This window comes from Phyllobates terribilis, unplaced genomic scaffold (genome assembly GCF_046119375.1).
Source record: "Phyllobates terribilis strain yellow unplaced genomic scaffold, ASM4611937v1 Scaffold_2__4_contigs__length_985480577, whole genome shotgun sequence".
NCBI lineage: Eukaryota > Metazoa > Chordata > Amphibia > Anura > Dendrobatidae > Phyllobates > Phyllobates terribilis.
The window spans coordinates 852,115,086-852,136,414 of record NW_027362762.1 but is presented as its reverse complement, the minus strand read 5'-3'; the positions used below and the strand labels follow the sequence as shown (position 1 = coordinate 852,136,414).

Here is a 21,329-nt window from a genome sequence, read left to right as displayed (position 1 = left end):
AATTTGTTGTGCAATTTCCCCTGGGCAAGCAGATACCCAATATTTGGGGAAAAAACACTGTTTGGGCGCATGGCAGGGCTCGGAAGGGAAGGAGCGCCATTTGACTTTTTGATTGTAAAATTTGCTTGAATAATTAGCGGACGCCATGTTGTGTTTGGAGAGCCCCTGTGTGCCCAAACTTTGGAGCTCCCCCACAAGTGACACCATTTTGGAAACTAGACCCCCCAAGGCACCTTTATAGATGCATAGTGAGCACTTGGAACCCCCAGGTGCTTCACAAATTGATTCGTAAAAATGAAAAAGTGAAAAAAAAAACACTTTTTCATTTTTACGAATCAATTTGTGAAGCACCTAGGGGTTCCAAGTGCTCACTATGCATCTAGATAGGTGCCTTGGGGGGTCTAGTTTCCAAAATGGGGTCACTTATGGGGGAGCTCCAATGTTTGGACACACAGGGACTCTCTAAATACAACATGGTATCCGCTAACAAATTGAATGGAAAATCGGCTCAAATTGTTAGCGGACACCACATTGCGTTTGGAGAGCCCCTCTGCGCCCAAACTTTGGAGCTCCCCCACAAGTGACCCCATTTTGGAAACTAGACCCCCCAAGGCACCTTTCTAGATGCATAGTGAGCACTTGGAACCCCCAGGTGCTTCACAAATTGATTCGTAAAAATGAAAAAGTGAAAAAAAAAACACTTTGTCATTTTTACGAATCAATTTGTGAAGCACCTAGGGGTTCCAAGTGCTCACTATGCATCTAGATAGGTGCCTTGGGGGGTCTAGTTTCCAAAATGGGGTCACTTGTGGGGGAGCTCCAATGTTTGGGCACACAGGGACTCTCTAAATGCAACATGGTATCCGCTAACAAATTGAATGGAAAATCGGCTCAAACTGTTAGCGGACACCACATTGCGTTTGGAGAGCCCCTCTGTGCCCAAACTTTGGAGCTCCCCCACAAGTGACCCCATTTTGGAAACTAGACCCCCCAAGGCACCTTTCTAGATGCATAGTGAGCACTTGGAACCCCCAGGTGCTTCACAAATTGATTCGTAAAAATGAAAAAATGAAAAAAAAAACACTTTTTCATATTTATGAATCAATTTGTGAAACACCTGGGGTTCCAAGTGCTCACTATGCATCTAGATAGGTGCCTTGGGGGGTCTAGTTTCCAAAATGGGGTCACTTGTGGGGGAGCTCCAATGTTTGGGCACACAGGGACTCTCCAAATGCAACATGATATCCGCTAACAAATTGAGCCGACAATTTGTTAGCGGATATCATGTTGCATTTGGAGAGTCCCTGTGTGCCCAAACATTGGAGCTCCCCCACAAGTGACCCCATTTTGGAAACTAGACCCCCCAAGGCACCTATCTAGATTCATAGTGAGCACTTGGAACCCCAGGTGCTTCACAAATTGATTCATAAAAATGAAAAAGTGTTTTTTTTTTCACTTTTTCATTTTTACGAATCAATTTGTGAAGCACCTGGGGGTTCCAAGTGCTCACTATGCATCTAGATAGGTGCCTTGGGGGGTCTAGTTTCCAAAATGGGGTCACTTGTGGGGGAGCTCCAATGTTTGGGCACACAGGGACTCTCTAAATGCAACATAGTATCCGCTAACAAATTGAATGGAAAATCGGCTCAAATTGTTAGCGGACACCACATTGCGTTTGGAGAGCCCCTCTGTGTCCAAACTTTGGAGCTCCCCCACAAGTGACCCCATTTTGGAAACTAGACCCCCCAAGGCACCTTTCTAGATGCATAGTGAGCACTTGGAACCCCCAGGTGCTTCACAAATTGATTCGTAAAAATGAAAAAGTGAAAAAAAAAACACTTTTTCATTTTTATGAATCAATTTGTGAAACACCTGGGGTTCCAAGTGCTCACTATGCATCTAGATAGGTGCCTTGGGGGGTCTAGTTTCCAAAATGGGGTCACTTGTGGGGGAGCTCCAATGTTTGGGCACACAGGGACTCTCCAAATGCAACATGATATCCGCTAACAAATTGAGCCGACAATTTGTTAGCGGATATCATGTTGCATTTGGAGAGTCCCTGTGTGCCCAAACATTGGAGCTCCCCCACAAGTGACCCCATTTTGGAAACTAGACCCCCCAAGGCACCTATCTAGATTCATAGTGAGCACTTGGAACCCCAGGTGCTTCACAAATTGATTCATAAAAATGAAAAAGTGTTGTTTTTTTTCACTTTTTCATTTTTACGAATCAATTTGTGAAGCACCTGGGGGTTCCAAGTGCTCACTATGCATCTAGATAGGTGCCTTGGGGGGTCTAGTTTCCAAAATGGGGTCACTTGTGGGGGAGCTCCAATGTTTGGGCACACAGGGGCTCTCCAAACGCAACATGGCGTCCGCTAACAATTTGAGCCGATTTTCCATTCAATTTGTTAGCGGACACCATGTCGCGTTTGGAGAGCCCGTGATGTGCCTAAACAGTGGAGCTCCCCCACAAGTGTCCCCATTTTGGAAACTATACCCCTCAAGGATTTTATTAAGGTGTATAGTGAACATTTTGAACCCAGAGGTACGGCACAGAATTTGTTTACATTAGGTCATCATATTGAATAAGTTGTCATTATTCTTGAGCGCAAGTGCTCGCTACTTGAGTTTGCATCGGGTACTCAGGTATGCACCATGTACAGCGTGTGCTCGAGTGACATGCTCGAGTCCCTGCTCCGCATGTTTCATGGTTATTAGACACCCAAAAAAAAACATGCGGGGATCGCTCTTGCATGGCAGGCAATCCCCGTAAAGTTTTTTGGCCGCAAAGCATATGGGGCAGAGACTCGAGCATGTCACTCAAATACCCACGATACTCAATGCATACCAGAGCACCCGATGCAAACTCAAGTAGCGAGCACTTGCTCTCAACACTAGTCGCCATATCGTCATCTTTTTTTCTTACTTTTGAAAAAAATCCCAACCCCAGCCCTAACCCTAGCACAACCCTAGCCCTAGCACAACCCTAGCCCTAGCACAACCCTAGCCCTAGCACAACCCTAGCCCCAGCACAACCCTAGCCCCAGCACAACCCTAGCCCCAGCACAACCCTAGCCCCAAACCCAGCCCTAACCCTAGCCCAATCCTAACCCAAGAGTTTATTTTTGACGCCGTTCCTTGTGCGGTATAAGTGATTAGACGACTTTATTCTTCGGGTCGGTGTGCTTACAGCAATGCCAGAATCATATGGGGTTTTTATGACTGACAGCTGTCACACACTAAAAGACGCATTTTTTGTAAAATCTAGTTTTTGCATCGCCATATTTTGAGAGCTATAATTTTTCCAGATTTTGGCAGACAGTGATGTGACGGCTTGTTTTTTGCGGGATGACTTGACGTTGTTATTGGTGCCATTTTCAGGCACGTGACATTTTTTGATCGCTTTCTATTCCGATTTTTGGGAGGCAGAATAAACAAAAACCAACAATTCAGGAATTGTTTTTTTTTTTTTTTTTTTCTGTTCCGTGTGTGGTAAAATTGATGAGGTAGCTTTATTCTTCGGGTCAGTACGTTTACAGCGGTACCACATTTGTATCATTTTTCTATGTTTTGGCGCTTATACACAATAAAAGCTATTTTATATAAAAAAATATTTTTTAGCATCGCTTTATTCTGAGAGCTATAACTTTTTTATTTTTCGGCTGATGGAGCTGTATGGCGGCTTTTTTTTTTGTGGGACGAGATGACGTTTTCAGCAGTATCATTTTTATTTATATGCGTCTTTTTGATCGCGTGTTATTCCACTTTTTGTTTGGCAGTATGGTGATAAAGCATTGTTTTTTGCTTCGTTTTTTTTTTTTTACCGTGTTCACTGAAGGGGTTAACTAGTGGGACAGTTTTATAGGTCAGGTTGTTCCGGACGCGGCGATACCAAATATGTGTACTTTTATTGTTTTTTTTTTTTTTTTTTATAATAATATTTATTGATGGGTACATTATATTTTTATTTTTGGTGTATTTTTTTTTTTTTTTTTTATAATATTTTTGCACATTTTTTTTTTTTTCCACTTTCACACAGTTTATACACTTTATTACTTTGTCCCACTCTGGGACATTCACTTTTTTTTTTCTGATCACCTGCATGGCACAGGAATGAAGCACCATCCCTATGCCATGAAGGCTGTCAGAAGTGCACAGTGTGAAGATTGCTTGGAGATGCACTGCGCATGCCCAAGCAATCTTCCTGCTCTCTGGTGAGCCGGATGTTGTCATGACGACATCGGGTCGTCATGGCAACACCCGGGAAGCCTTTGCAGACTGCGCTGGAAGCCGGAAGAGGAGGTGAGTATCGCCGATCACCTCCCCTTGCCCCCGCAATGCCGCGATCGACTTCGATCGACTTCGATCGCAGCATCGCGGGGGTTAATGTGCTGGGAGCGGTGCAGGACCGCTCCCTGCACATAGTACCGGGTGTCAGCTGTGACAATCAGCTGACACCCGGCGGCGATCGCGCCCGCACAGCCTGTGTGCGCGCGCGATCGCCATGACATACTAATACGGGTCTAGCTCTTAAGTCCCAGGGCACAGACGCGTATTAGTACATCAGATGTTATTAAGGGGTTAAAGAAGTGGTTTTCCCATGAACAAAGTACATTTTAATCAATAGATCTTGAAATAATAATAAGTTCCACAATCTGATGTGTTTAAATAAAATGTTCCTGTGCTGAGATAATCTTATAAATGTGCCCTTGCTGTCTACTGTGTAATACAGTGCCTTGTGAAAGTATTTGGCCCCCTTGAACTTTTCTACCTTTTGCCTCATTTCTGGCTTCAAACATAAAGATGTAAAATTCTATTTTTTGGGGGAAGAATCAACAACAAGTGGGACACAATCGTGAAGTAAAACGAAATTTATTGGATATTTTAAACTTCGTTAAAAAAATTAAAAACTGAAAAGTGGGGCGTGCAATATTATTCGGCCCCTTTATTGTCAGTGCAGCAAACTCACTCCAGAAGTTCAGTGAGGATCTCTGAATGATCCAATATTGTCCTAAATGACTGGTAATGATAAATAGAATCCACCTGTGTGTAATCAAGTCTCCGTATAAATGCACCTGCTCTGTGATAGTCTCAGGGTTCTGTTTCAAGTGCAGAGAGCATCATGAAGACCAAGGAACACACCAGGCAGGTCCGAGATACTGTTGTGGCGAAGTTTAAAGCCGGATTTGGATACAAAAAGATTTCCCAAGTTTTAAACATTTCAAGGAGCACTGTGCAAGCGATCATATTGAAATGGAAGGAGTATCAGACCACTGCAAATCTACCAAGACCCGGCCGTCCCTCTAAACTTTCACCTCGAACAAGGAGAAGACTGATTAGATGCAGCCAAAAGGCCCATGATCACTCTAGATGAACTGCAGAGATCTACAGCTGAGGTGGGAGAGTCTGTCCATAGGACAGCAATCAGTCGTACACTGCACAAATCTGGCCTTTATGGAAGAGTGGCAAGAAGAAAGCCATTTCTCAAAGATAGCCATAAAAAGTCTCTTTTGAAGTTTGTCACAAGCCAGCTCTGGTCAGATGAAACCAAAATCGAACTTTTTGGCGACAATGCAAAATAATATGTTTGGCGTACAAGCAACACAGCTCATCACCCTCAAAACACCATCCCCACTGTCAAACATTGTGGTGGCCACATCATGGTTTGGGCCTGCTTTTCTTCAGCAGGGACAGGGAAGATGGTTAAAATTGATGGGAAGATGGACGGAGCCAAATACAGGACCATTCTGGAAGAAAACCTGTTGGAGTCTGCAAAAGACCTGAGACTGGGACGGAGACTTATCTTCCAACAAGACAATGATCCCAAACATAAAGCAAAATCTACAATGGAATGGTTCAAAAATAAACGTATCCAGGTGTTAGAATGGCCAAGTCAAAGTCCAGACCTGAATCCAATCGAAAATCTGTGGAAAGAGTTGAAAACTGCTGTTCACAAACGCCCTCCATCCAACCTCAATGAGCTCAAGCTGTTTTGCAAGGAAGAATGGGCAAGAATTTCAGCCTTTCGATGTGAAAAACTGATAGAGACATACCCCAAGCTACTTGCAGCTGTAATCGCAGCAAAAGGTGGCGCTACAAAGTATTAACTCAAGGAGGCCGAATAATATTGCACGCCCCACTTTTCAGCTTTTAATTTTTTTAAAAAGTTTAAAATATCCAATAAATTTCGTTCCACTTCACGATTGTGTCCCACTTGTTGTTGATTCTTCTCCAATAAATTACAATTTTAAATCTTTATGTTTGAAGCCAGAAATGTGGCAAAAGGTAGAAAAGTTCAAGGGGGCCAAATACTTGCACAAGGCACTGTACCTGTGTCTGGCTGTGCAGGAACATGGTCTGCATATACCACGTCTACTGGGTAGGGGGGGGGGGGAGCAAAAGAGTATAAAGACAGGACTGTATGGAATCACAGCTGATTCTTTCTGAGAGGTAAAACATTTCACTGCCTGTTTTTAAAAAATGTTTTACCTCACAGAAAGAATCTGCTGCGATCCCGTACAGTCCTGTCTGTATACTCTTTTACATCCTCCCCTGCCTAGAAGCTATGGTATGATCAGACCACATAACCACCATATCACAATCTTTATTAAAAATGAAAAAGTGTTTTTTTTTAATTTTCACAATGGGGATTTTTTTAAAGTCTATTCCACATGGACATTAGCAACAATAAAGAGACCGGCCCCCATCTTTTGTATTGAAGTGTCTAATGAGCCTGTGCAACTGGTCAATGTGAAGGGAGGGGGCACAGGGGGAGCTGTGACATCACCTATTGTGATTGGTGGGTCCTGTGTTATCAGCTGTGTATAGAGGTATTACCTGTCATTGTAAATCTGCCTCTGATAATAAGAAGTCCGCTGAAAATTTTTCCTTAAAGGGCAAGAAGTATACGTCTAATATAGCCCAAGTGGCCAGTGTAAAAAGTTCAAGATTATTCATTTATTTTTTTAAAAAGATCATGGTATGAAAAAAATCCATTGTCAACATTTAAAAAAAAGATACAAAAATACACATAAACCTGATTTAAACAATAGGCCATTTTCTGATTACACATTCCCATTAAAAAAAAGAATAAGTTAGAGAAATGTTTTGTGTGCATGGTTCTGTAAAATGGCATATACTATATTGCTAGGACCTCAAACACAATTGTAATCCTAGAAACCCAGAAGGGGGATGTGAAAAATCTGTAATTCATGTTGCAAGATGTATATCATCACCGGATGATGGCCGATACTGAACGTATTATGGGAGAGACTCTTATTAATGTCCTAACAGAAATGTAAAGATTGCACTGGTGGTGAAATAAAGTAGAGAGGTGAAGTCAGGAGGAGGAGGCACTGCATGTCCCCCGAGGTACTTGGAGTCAGGGGAGGGACCAACAAGTTTTGACCAGGGTATGTGGAATCAGGGAGAGAGCAGAAATCTAAATCTTTGCTCAGGTGAATAAAAGCTTTGCAATGAGGACCACAATGGAATACAGATTTAGGTCATGTAGAAAAGACAAGACGCATCATGAAGGTAAAACAGTTTGCAGAAGCATGAAATAACCCATGTTGAGTTCTTATTTAGTGCAACAAAATCTAAAATTTTAGAGGTATGTTCAAGAGCTAGTCTAGTCTTACAGCACTTGGTTTTGGACCAACCTGTTCATAGAAAGAACTAACAATTGTCAGCCTGAATTGTTGGGTTATTGACCCATACAGGGGCAGCAAGCCAGCCATGACATGGCTCAAAACCAACCCAAAGCCAGCCATGACATGGCTCAAAACCAACCCAAAGCCAGCCGTGACATGGCTCAAAACCAACCCAAAGCCAGCCATGACTTGGCTCAAAACCAACCCAAAGCCAGCCATGACTTGGCTCAAAACCATCCCAAAGCCAGCCATGACTTGGCTCAAAACCATCCCAAAGCCAGCCATGACTTGGCTCAAAACCAACCCAAAGCCAACATGACATACAGTTATACCACAAATTGGCATGGTTTTCAAATGAGTGGAAGTAATTACAGATCACATCTGGCTTCCTTAACCCTTGGCCATCAGCTGGTACTATTGAGGGAAACTGCATTTGGCTCCAGATTTTATGTCAGCCATTAAAATAAATGGCTCATCGTGTAATCCCTATTCTATGACATCCCTACGGCTGAATAAGGCATATGGAGAGTGTTCTTGTCATGACACGGCTACTGTCAGATACACCAGACTGTGGCTTGAATGCAGAGAGGTGCAATGTGAAAGCCTCACATTTCATGACTCTTTCCCCATCAAGTACATCTCTTAAGAAATGGCTGTGCTTTTAAGTCAGCATCCACACATTTGGCAAATAATTCAATAACACAGGAAACCAATGTCTGTTCACAGAGTTCCTTAACAGGAGGCTGTGATTGTTTAGACAGCGAGTGTTGAATTTTCTGAGAGAACCTCTATTATTGATATGGTTCTGAGCTGAGAAATGATAAGTGCAGGACAGATCTTTCTACCTTATTTCTCATTCTGTGAAAAATAGGTAGTTTGAAAGGAAAAGGAAATATCAAACACAGAGTTAAAAAAAACACTCAATAATAAATGACTGACAAAGGGTTTAAAATGCACCTGTTCCCCACACAATGTAAGTAAGGGCAGGGCCAATATTAATACAAATGACAAGGCAATTGGAAACATTTAATAAGAAGTAACGTATTTGCCAGGTGATGTGGTGTACCACATTAAATATTATGGATACACTGATCCTCATGGGACAGGGAGTTTTTGCCATTCAGAGATGGCAAATGTAATGCAAACGGACTTTAATAACAGTTCAAATGGGGTTTACTCACCCTGCAGGCAACAAGCTTAATGGTTACAAGATCTTTTTAAAGGTTATATAAAGAAGGTAAAATCCGGTGCCACATGCGATAAATCCTTTTATTCCAAAAATAAAAATCACAACATGTCCCTAGGAGGGGAACAACTGGACGCATTTCGAGGACACAGCCCCTTATTCGTCAGTACTGTTACTTACTAATAAGGGGCTGTGTCCTCGAAACGCGTCCAGTTGTTCCCCTCCTAGGAACATGTTGTGATTTTTATTTTTGGAATAAAAGGATTTATCACATGTGGCACCGGATTTTACCTTCTTTATATATCCTTGCAAGTGTATGCTGGATACTAATCTGTGAGCCTGGGATTCCTGTATCAGGTGATATGAGCTAATTATCTTTTTTTAGTCTTTTTAAAGGTAACAGACTTGAACAAAGGTAGATGGTTGGTATAGAGCAATGAGCTAACATACTGGCAACACTTTGCTCACACTTGTGACATTCTGCTGACAAACACCTCAGCAGCACTTCCTTTACAAAGACACAATCTCTCTGTCTCCTTTAGAATGGAGGGCAACATACATGTAAAATGCTGATCAAGGTCACCTCTCTTGGAAGCAGTATCTTGCATTACTTTTGCAGCCTACTCTCTTAGTTACCACATCTTTGTTCCTCACATATCACTTGTCTCTGGCTGTATTAGATGGGGTATTTCTCTTCATACCCAGGCCTCATGACACAAATGCTTTTTGTATGGGCAATCCTCACAATCAGGAATAAGCCTCTGTGCTCCCCTCTGATGAATCTAATCTTATGGTGACTAAACCTCATCTTGCTGGGGGATAATTTTACTCACAGAAAGAAGACTTTATGGTGGCGTTCCTTGTCTTCTTTCTGTAATGGTGGCAGTCTCATCCAGGGGAGGGCTATCATCTTCCTTCTGGAGTAGACTACTTCAACTGCAGTGCAGGATGGACATTCTTACATGCTCCTCTTTGGCCTTAAATAAGCATTCACATGTACAGTACAGACCAAAAGTTTGGACACACCTTCTCATTTAAAGATTTTTCTGTATTTTCATGACTTTGAAAATTGTACATTCACACTGAAGGCATCAAAACTATGAATTAACACATGTGGAATTATATACTTAACAAAAAAGTGTGAAACAACTGAAAATATGTCTTATATTCTAGGTTCTTCAAAGTAGCCACCTTTTGCTTTAATGACTGCTTTGCACACTCTTGGCATTCTCTTGATGAGCTTCATATATTTGCATGTAATGTAGTGTGAGTGTATTAATATACTCACCTTCCGCTGCTCTCTCTGTTGTCCAGCGCCATTCTGCTTCAGTTTATTCCCACACAGGGAGGAGGATTATATCTGTTTTTTTGTGTGTGTCTGTTGTGTCATTTGTGTTGATATAGGTGACTTATTTTAATATAAGGGTATTTGCATATTTTAACACTTTTTGAGTAAAAGTTAAGTTTTATATATTCGTTGTTTTGCTTCTTTTTCTCAAAGAAAATGTAGCGAATTGGTTGTGTCACATGGGACAGTCAAATTCTGACTCCCCTGTTTTTCCTTTTTCCTGGGGAATACCATATCAAAAATTTGTGCAGCGCTACATTGGCCCTGCAAGCAAATGGACACAACACTAACTTAAAAAATAATAGGGCTCCATCCTGTCTATTACATCACATGTAACTATGACTCAAATGCATTGCTCGAGATGATAAGCCTGGGACAAAGATCAAGGCTGTCAAGCACTTCAACGGGTCTAATCTTTGTTGACTCATTGATGCTCTAGACACAGCGCAAAATGACCATCACCATTGGGCCAGGATTATTCCCCCAAGCAATGCATTTTTAACCAAGTTGTGCATATAGTTTCTTAGATGGTGAAGTGCCACTGAATCTGTATTTTTGAACCTCTATTTCTTCTGATTTCCTTGAGCAGGGAGGAAATTTTGCCATATGAGATGGTCATAATTCCCGTGTACTGTCCATGCAGATGGGCTTTCTTGTGATGGTCTTATCTTGACATATTGTTTGTACCTTTTTGAGTTTTGTAGATTAAAATAGCTAAATATACAGTGGTCACAAAATGAGTAACTCGACTTAAGGGTTGTTCCCAACTATCTCCAGAAATCTCGTAGTTGGATATGGAGAGGTGGTCGAGCACCTGTGCATCTCTGCATTTACTTCTATGGGAGCCCAAAAATAGTTGAACATGGCCACTCAAATATTTTCAGAACTCTCATAAAAGATACTCGAGAGAGTCACTCTTGTGTGGCTACCTCAACACTGACAGCTGTGTGAGATAGGGCACCATTCATGAGATGGCTGCATGTCTCAGAGGTGGATATGCCATAAATGTCTGAGATGGAAATGAAATAGCACTTTAAATATTAATGTTATTGTGATAGAGGAGCCACATGTGATTCATCTTTTTTTTTTTACATTGCTATTGCAATTCAGATGATGGTGGTCGTTCTTTAGCAGCAGAGAGTCACAGGTTGGCTTTTCTTATCCTTGAAGGCTTTCGTCTACTGCTAGAAACACTTTCACATTCCGGCTCATTTAGCAAGAACTTATTATGAGAGAAAATAATAAGACACTCTTTTTTAATCCGACACTCCCTTGTAGTGAAGCAGATGAGCAGGTTTGTGGGGGGAAGAGATAATAAGGGAGAAATAGGATGAAATGTTGATAAACACTGGCGAACAAGTGAAAATGATTAGGGAAGATTCAGTGGATTTGGAAGAAAGGTCAGAGCGGATGATGAATACATTTATTAATTACTGTGCTAGTACAGGAGAACGGTGTTCGTCAGGAGAATGCGTTTCTGAATTTGCAGAGGTGAATCATTCATTAAGGCGATGCTTGTAGAGCAATTTTCTTATGTACTGCAAGTTCTGTACATCATCTATAATAGATAATAGATAGTATTTCTTGGCACAAGTGATAATTTGAGTTCTTTCTATGACCAGGCAGTAGTAGTCTAAATGCACATTAGATAAAAGTTGGCTGAATCCACCAATTTCAGCACGTTCCTCTGACCATCTAATGTATTATGGGGGCCTCCAACTCTTCCCTGACAGATAATGTCGGGGCGAGAGATGGATCTGGCATGTTGAATTTCAATGTTTTTTTTTCAATTTGGAGAGAGAAGTCTGGCAGTGGCTCTCTCATAGAGAGCATAGGAACCAAGCCAAGTGTACCAATGTATGGGGTTAGGGACTCAGAGAGATAACTTTAGGCCAAGCTATAAAACCTCTGAACCGAATAAAGCAAATGTGAACATGTGCGAGCTGTTATGACTGCATAATAGCCAAATAAAAGAATAAGACATATGCAAATATTTAATATATGAAATTTGGACTGCAATACTGCTATACAGAATATACTTCATAAAATGAAGGTACTTAGCACATAAATTGGTGAATTCATGAGAGACCATCAGCCATGACAATGTGTACCTTTCTTTCATGGGACCCTTGCCTAATATTTATTAAACATCCCTTTCCCGAGCTAAAAGTCTATAAATTTCGGCCAAACCATCTATTTCGCACTGTCAGCTTAAAAGGGGGGGGGGGGCATTACTGGACAACTCCAGCTTAAACCCTTTACCACCTTGGGTTTTTCCATTTTTGCCTTTTTGTTTTTTGCTCCCCTTCTTTCTTCCCAGAGCCATAACTTTTTTTATTTTTCCATCAATATGGCCAAGTGAGGGCTTGTTTTTTACGGGCTGAGTTGTAGTTTTGAATGACACCATTGGTTTTATCATATCGAGTACTGGAAAAAGAAAAACAAAACATCCAAATGCGGTGAAATTGCAAAAAAAAGTGCAATTCCACAATTGTTTTCTTTTGTTCTTTTTTTTTATCATATTCACTAAATGCTAAAACTGACCTACCATTATGATTCTCCAGAGCATTACGAGTTTGTAGATACCAAACATGTTTAGGTTCTTTTTCATTTAAATGGTGAAAAAAAAATCCAAAGTTTGTAAAATAAAAAAAATTCCATTTTCCGAGACCCGTAGCATCTCCATTTTTTGGGAACTGAGGCTGGGTGAAGGCTTATTTTTTGTGCACCAAGCTGATGTTTTTATTCATACCATTTTGGGGTAGATACGATGTTTTGATCTCTCGTTATTGTGTTTTATTGCAATGTTTGCGGCGACCAAAAAAACTTAATTCTGGTGTTTAGATTTTTTTTCTCGTTACGCCGTTTACCAATCGGATTAATTATTTTTATATATTAATAGATCTGGTGATTCTGAACGCGGCGATACAAAATATGTGTATTTTTCTAATTGTCTTATTTCGAATGGGGCAAAAGGGGGGTGATTTAAACTTTTATATTTTTTTTATTTTTTTTATATTTTTAAAAACATTTTTTTTTTACTTTCACTTGCTTCAATAGTCTCCATGGGAGATTAGAAGCTGCAATCATCTGATCACTTGTGTTGCCCATAGCAGGACTTTAGTGTTCATCTGCTACGAGGGCCGACCGCTGGGCAGCGCTCATAGCAGATCGGCTACGACAACCACAGGGGTCTTCTGCAGACCCCGGGTCATAATGCCAACCCATCGGCGGCCTGTGATCATGTGACTAGCACGCCAATGGGCAGGTCTTATCATGCGCTTCCGGCGTGGCCATGTTAAATGCTGCTGTCGAAGTTTGACTGCGGCATTTAACATGTTAACAACCATGGGTGGATCGCGATTCCACTCGCAGCTGTTAGAGGCACATGACAGCTGATCAGATCAGCTGTCATGTACCGGGAAAGATGCGGGCTCAGCGCCGGAGCCCGTACCAAAAGGGGGAGGTGACCTATGATGTACCTATACGTCTAAGGTCGTAAAGGGATTAAATCAAGACCCTAATTAAAATATAAGCAGTGTATACTCACCTCCTGCAGCGGTGTCAGTCCAGCAATGTCAGTGTCGCTGTTTCCTAAAGAGTAATGTGAATTGTTGCATCACGAGCAGCCGCTCTTTGGCTGCAGCTCGTCAATATTCCTTCAGGGCTCCATTAAGACAGGCTAACATGATTTTAACCCTAATTACCTGCAGATTAACCACATATCTGCATGTAAATAGCATTTCTGAATATGACAGCTTCTCTTTAAAAAAATGATAAAATTTTACTAAATTATGTAAAACATATCCACAGAATATTCAACTTAAGACATTATGTCATATTGGTAACAACAATAATACAATGTGCATGATGTCTCATCATGACTGTGTTCTGTCTTGCCACTAAGCCAAGCATTGCTTTTGTACATGTCTATGACATCAGATGTCAATGTCAGATGGATATTACGTGAGAGGTCTCATATATACCCATAGACTGGGAGATGAGAGAAGTCTGATCCATTTTCTACTGACATTTTACCTACCAGCTACATTGATCCCTTCAGTTTTTGTCTAAGTTGCAGCCACTGGAAATAGATTTTTCTCTTTTGCCTTGATTGGGGTCAAGTCTAAATGAACTTTCTTTTCATCCTTCAGGCGCAGCAGGCGAAAGTAAAAGAATAGTCATTTTATTTTTAAGAAATCAGCCCTGGAACAAGTTGAATATAGTTTTTCTGTTCGGTGTTGGATTCCATCTTGTGTCTAAGGTCATTGATTACTACGGCTTATTTTAGGTCAAAGAAAAAAGTATAGTAGCTTTAGCCTGAACTCGGAAATGTTGCTGCTGTAAAGGTTCTCTTTTTCTCTTTTTTTTCATAATTCAATCGTCATGATATTGTGCATGGAAGGTATACACAAACTCTGTTGGAGCGCTTTCACATATTTTGGTACATGTGCTATCTTTTATTTTGGATTATATATCAACAGATCCTTTACAATGAATGTGTATTTTTTTTTTTTTTTGATTGGTTCACCAAAAACAAAAAAACCCTCTAGAGATAGGCCTAATTTAATCTCAATTGTGGATCAAACAAATCAATGATATAGTGAAAACAATGGATAGCAAACGGATGTCTTCTGTTTACTGTTTAATGATAGGAAAAGCTAAGAATTACTGTTTTTTTCTTTTTTTTTTCAAAGGAGAAAAAATTTTGAGTTAAGGATCATAAAAAATGACACTTAGACCAATAATGGGTACAGCACACTGACCTTTTTTCACGCAGTAGAAAAAAAAGCTGATGTGTGAAACCGCTCTAACATGCATTTTGAACTTGACCCATCGAGGATGAACCAAACCTTCATATTGTTATTTAGTATTTGTAGCAGATCCAATTTTTCATTTCAATTATGAGTTCTTTTAAATACTTTTGTGACTAATTCCTCTTGTCTTTTTTTAAATAGGTTTGATTTCTGCAACTAGAAATGAAATCAGCAATAAGCCAACTGGGAGATGGGACCCAAAGCAAGATGCAACATCCACCACCCTGGTAGAGGATCTAGAAGGAGAGGTGCCTTTCTTCACAACAGCACCTACTATGACATTGTTGAACCACCACCCATTTTTAGAGGGGATTCTTCACGAGAGTATCATGAAAAAAGACTTTCGCCATCTACCGTCTTACTTTTCAAGAACCAAACAGGAAGATAGTGATATGAAAGACAGATTGACTGCGCTCAAAACAAAAGTTAATCTAGCTCATTCAGACCATTTACCAACATCTCATGATGATTCTTCTACACCTACGATTCCTCTTAACCCATCTACAATGATAATGGATACCACTTCGATTATCACTGAAAATGGAAGAGAAATTCAGGAAACTGTATCTTCAGCCCCAGTGCTGGATTCACTGCCAACTTTGGATTCTCATATCACAGTCCAAACAGAGAAGAGTAATGTCTATCATGCACCCCAGCAAGGCTTAAGTCACACGAAACCTTTATCAGTTTCTCATTCTTCCATTCCTGATACCACACAAGATAGTTTTGGCACATATAGGGCACATGAAAGAACCAACACCAGAATTACAGAAGAGAGGAAGAATACCAAAAAGATTATATCCAACATATCCACGTCTTCATTTAGACTGAACGAAGAAGAAGAAGAGACCACCACCAGCACCATTATTACCACGACTGTGACTGTTACTGTGCCAGTGCCAGGTAATTATGGAAATGTAAATACAATTTTGTATTCTTTTCCTCGGTCTATAAAATGTTTGGCACATGATAAGATGTATATACATAGAAAATAGGTGGGTCTCCATCAGACGGTGAAAATTTTGTTACATGACAACATATTTGCTATTTAACTTAGACCCTAAACTTCTTCATTGCCCTTTACCCATCCTCTATTCTTTTAAGCAAGCAGCGATTTTTTATTTTCGCAATTTTCTTTTTTCCTCTATTTTTTTCCAAGTGCCATAACTTTTACAAATGTTTTGTTGCCCTAAATTATAGGAGGATTTATTTTTTTGCATGATGAGTTTTACTTTTGCATGACACCATTCATTTTACCATGCAATAAAAATGGGGAAATAAAAGAAAAAAAATATTGGAAAAAAATGCACCAATCCACCATTTTTGGATATTGTTTTTACGACTTTCAATATGCATTGAAAATAAACTTGTATATAATTTTGTTGCTTTTAGAATTTTAATGACGTTATAGCAATTTTCTTTCTTTAATTTTTTTTTGTATCAACATTTTCTATGATCCTTACTTTTTTAACAGATGTGGCAGTGCTAAATAATTTTTATTTCTTTATTTTTAAATGTTGAAAAAGGGTTATTCAAATTTTAGATTTTTTTACTTTTTTAATATTTTTGAAAACTTTTTTTTCCTTTTAGAGTTCACTGATTTTTTTAGTCCCTATACACACTTGAACCTGCGATTGCTTAATGTGTATGATATGCTGCAATAGTTCAGGTTCTCGTATGGAGCTCAGTCTGTTTTTGTCAGAGAATGGTTAAACAGCAGCTGTCGAAGCTAGCTTCGATCAGTGCTGTTACGCTATAGCACAGCCAGCACCTGATTCATCTCCTAAGTCCATTCTATACCGCACCTGTTCCATGACGTAATAGTACGTCATGGAGTGGAAAGTGGTTTTAAAAAGGTTGTACAGTTTAGAACAATACATTTTCAAATACCATCCTAGTTTATTGAGTTAGGGTGAGTTTCGGTTTAAGATCATCATTAGAGATGAGGGGATTCATTCGAGAAATGGTGGTCAGTATCTGGACAATCACAGATCAGCTGTTTCCAGCAAAGCACAGTTTTTATAGCAGAGTTGTTTTCCATCTCCAGATACACTAGGTAGGGTAAGTCTCTTTCTTCTGTAGAGTGTGATCTCTTACGGTCAGTGGGGTCGTTTCTTTCCTGTAGAGTGTAAGTTCTTAAGGTCAGCCGGGTCCTCTCTCAACTGTAAATTGTAAGCTCTATGGCCAGCGAGGTTGTCTCTCTCTCCTCTCCCCAATGTGTATTTTACAAGAGATTACATGCTTTCCAATATTGAAATCCCTATAAATTTATTCAACGCGGATTGAATTTTTGGGGAAAAATTGTAGAAGTCGGCAAATTAAAATAAAGTAAACCCTCCGCTAAATATCACCCACCTAACCCAGGAGGAAGTTCAGAAACGCCTAAATAATATCAAAATAGACAAGTCACCAGGCCCAGATGGCATACACCCCCGGGTACTAAAAGAATTAAGTAATGTGATAGACAGACCGCTGTATCTTATATTCAAGCACTCTTTATGGACAGGGACTGCCCCACTAGACTGGCGCCAAGCAAATGTGGTACCAATATTCAAAAAGGGGTCTAAAAGTGACCCTGGGAACTATAGACCAGTCAGCTTAACGTCTGTTGTGGGTAAATTGTTTGAAGGATTTCTTAGAGATGCTATTGTAGAATATCTTAATGATAATAACTGTCTAACTCCATATCAACATGGATTCATGAGGGATCGCTCCTGCCAAACAAACCTGATTGCCTTCTACGAGGAGGTGAGCTCACAGCTGGACCGGGGAGAGTCAGTGGATGTTGTATACCTTGACTTCTCCAAAGCGTTTGATACCGTGCCACACAAAAGGTTGGTATATAAAATGAGAATGCTTGGTCTGGGGGATAATGTGTGTAAGTGGGTAAATAGCTGGCTGAGTGATAGAAAGCAGAGGGTGGTTATCAATGGAGTAAGCTCAGGGTGTGTCAGGGTTACTAGCGGGGTGCCTCAAGGGTCTGTCTTGGGCCCTATATTATTTAATATATTTAATAATGATCTAGTGGAAGGGTTGCATAGTAAAATAGCAATATTTGCAGATGATACTAAACTTTGTAAAGTAGTTAACACAGATGAGGATAGGGCACAGCTACAGGAGGATTTAGATAAATTGGGGAGTTGGGCCAAAAAATGGCAAATGGGGTTCAATGCCGATAAATGTAAGGTCATGCACATGGGAAAGAAAAACAGCAGTCACCCATACATATTAAATGGGAAACCGTTGGGGAAATCTGACATGGAGAAGGACCTGGGCGTCTTGGTTAATAGCAAATTAAATTGGAGTGCCCAGTGTCAGGCAGCAGCTGCGAAGGCAAATAGAGTCATGGCATGCATCAGAAGAGGAATAGGGGCATATGATGAGAACATTGTTCTTCCTCTGTATAAAGCGCTGGTAAGGCCGCACTTAGAATATTGTGCACAGTTCTGGGCTCCGGTGCTCAGGAAAGACATATTGGAGCTAGAGAGGGTACAAAGGAGGGCGACTAAGGTAATAAAGGGAATGGAGGGACTAGAATACCCAGAGAGGTTGTCAAAATTAGGCCTATTTACATTGGAAAAGAGAAGGCTTAGGGGAGACCTCATAAACATGTATAAATACATCAGGGGGCTGTACAGAGATCTCTCCCATGACCTGTTTATACCAAGGATGGTGACAAAGACGAGGGGGCACACTATGCGTCTGGAGGAAAGGAGGTTCCTGCACCAGCATAGAAGGGGATTCTTTACGGTCAGAGCCGTGAGACTCTGGAACTCTCTGGGAGAGGAAGTGGTGATGTCCAACTCACTTAATGAGTTCAAGAGAGGCCTGGACGCCTTTCTTGAGAACAATAAAATTACATTTTATGCTTAGTTAATTAATCCAGGGATTTAATCTGACTGCCAGATTGGTTCGGGAAGTGAATTTTTCCTCAATGATGTAAATTGGCCTATACCGCATGGTTTTTTGTTGCCTTCCCCTGGATCAACGCTGCGGAATAGCTGCAGTGCACAAGAAATAGGCTGAACTGGATGGACGCTTGTCTTTTTTCGGCCTTTTAAACTATGTAACTATGTAACTATGTAAATTCAAATTGTAAAAGATCTGCTCATCTCTAGTGGTCAGATCCTAATCTGTTACGTAATGCTGGATTTGCATCAGCTTTTCTCACATATTACAGCTGATCACTAGGGCTCCCAGCAGTAGGGTACTGTTCAATCAATATATTATCAAAAGACCCTTGTAACTTGGGTAATTGTCCAAAGTGAACAACCCTGTTATTGGAGAGTGGGCTTCAATGACCTTAATTTTTCCTAACTGTATACTATCTAACCTGCACAACTGCCAAGATCTATATCTGTGTGTCTTTTGATTAACCCCTTCACCACCTTGGGATTTTCCATTTTTATGTTTTAGTGTTTTGCTCCCCTTCTTCCCAGAGCCATAACTTTTTTATTTTTCTGTCAATATGGCCGTGTTGGGGCTTGTTTTTTGCGGGATGAGTTGAACGAGTTGTACTTTTGAATGACACCATTAATTTTGCCATATAGTGTACTGGAAGATGGAAAAAAATACAAGTGCGGTGAAATTGCAAAAAAAGAACAAATCCACAATTGTGTTTTTCTTTTTTACTATGTTCACTAATAACAGCGAGAGCGGTGCGGCTGAGTGAGAAGTAGTTCTCCTTAGCAGAGCCGGGAACAACCGGCAGTTTAAAAAAGAAAAAAAGAGTAAAAAAAAACAACTTTGTACTCACCTGTCCGGCGCCCCCTGGTGTCCTCCTGGTCCCCGGCAATGTCTTCAGCCCGGCGGCCGGCAGTACACTGTGGGGAGCGCGCTTGCTCCCAGCAGTATACTGTGCTGCCAGGACCTACGGTCACGTTAGCGATCAGCTCGTCGCTCACGTGACCTCATTATGGGAACAGTCTGAAGAACGTTCTGATGGTGGTAGGTTCACTGGGGCTGATCAGCTGATCTTCAGCTGATGAATCCCAGTGACCTCCTGCAGCAGCATGTATACTGACAGGGGTGATTTTACACTCCTGTCAGTATACACTGCTGTCTTCTATAGCAGTGACATCAGTGATTGCTGATGTCACTGCTGTAGAAGTGACCCAGATTGCCGTGGGACAATCGTTGGCGGTACGTGGACTGTGTCATTGACGGCGGACAGGTGAGGGATATGGTTGTTTGTTATTTTAATTTTTTTTCAGAAGATCGAGGGATTCAGGGACTGAGAGGGTAATAAAAAAATTGTAGAACCGTGTGTTTTTTATTTTAAAAAAATACTTTATTCTGGCCGTGTATTTATTGAAAAAGCGCCGATCACTTTACTACGCGGTTAGTAATGGGGGGGGGGGGCTCATTGACGCCCTCCATTACTAACCTGGGCTTCACGTCAGGAGCCAATACAAGGCTGACGTGAACCCCAACCCCATTAACCCACTCGCCACCGCTACAGGGCAGTGGGAAGAGCAGAGGCTAAGCGCCAGATTTGAAGCATCTTATGGATGCGCCATTTGTGGTACTGCTGAGGGGTGATATTAATAGCCTCAGAGGGGGCTAGTATTCATGGCCCCTTCCCTGCCTATTAATATCAGCCCGCAGCTATCTGTTTAGCCTTTTCTGGTTAGATTTTATAGGGGAACCCCACGTCAAATTTTCTCTGGAGTCCCCCTGTATTCTAGCTAGTAAAGGCTAAACAAACAGCTGTGGGCTGATCTTAATAGCCAGGCAACATTTTTGACTAATGGCCCCTTCCCCGGCTACTAATATCAGCCCCCAGTGGTCGGCTTGCCGTCTGCTGGTTATAAAAATGACACGGGAGCCCACATCTTTTTTTCAAATTTAGGCTCTGTGCCCACGATCCGGAAGTAGCAGCGCTTTGGATGCATATTTTTTGCTGCGTCCAAAACGTTGCATTCTATTGAACGCAGGGAAATCCGCATGTGTTCACTGAACCATGCCTATTTACCACATTCAATACTTTCTAGTGGTCAAATTTCTGTTGCGGAGACTAGCGACTCCGCAAGACAATTTGACATGCTGCGGTCCTGAAAGACACGCCGTATGTCAGTGTCCTCGGGAGATTCACAACCTCTAATGCACGCATAGTGGACATGGGATTTCTAGAGATCCCATCCACTATGCTGTAACATCTGGACACTGCGGGTTTGACGCTGCATAAGCACGTAGCATCAAACCTGCATCGGCTCCTGATCGTGGCCACCTACCCGAACTCACCCGCAGCATGTCAATTTCGATTGAAGTGTCATTATGTGCAGTGGATTCACATGTACCGACAACAAAAGTGCGGCATTAGAA

The 21,329-nt window shown here is 41.1% G+C and overlaps 1 protein-coding gene across 4 annotated transcripts in view; it reads left to right on the top strand.

Annotated features, from left to right (window-relative positions):
• Positions 1 to 21,329, top strand: part of SEZ6 (seizure related 6 homolog) — a 951,365-nt gene that overhangs the window by 496,412 nt on the left and 433,624 nt on the right. For all 4 annotated transcript variants that reach the window (XM_073667912.1, XM_073667911.1, XM_073667915.1 and 1 more), the window contains exon 2: positions 15,147 to 15,908. In XM_073667912.1, coding sequence (XP_073524013.1) covers positions 15,147 to 15,908 — 762 coding nt within the window. The remainder of the gene's footprint in view (positions 1 to 15,146; positions 15,909 to 21,329) is intronic.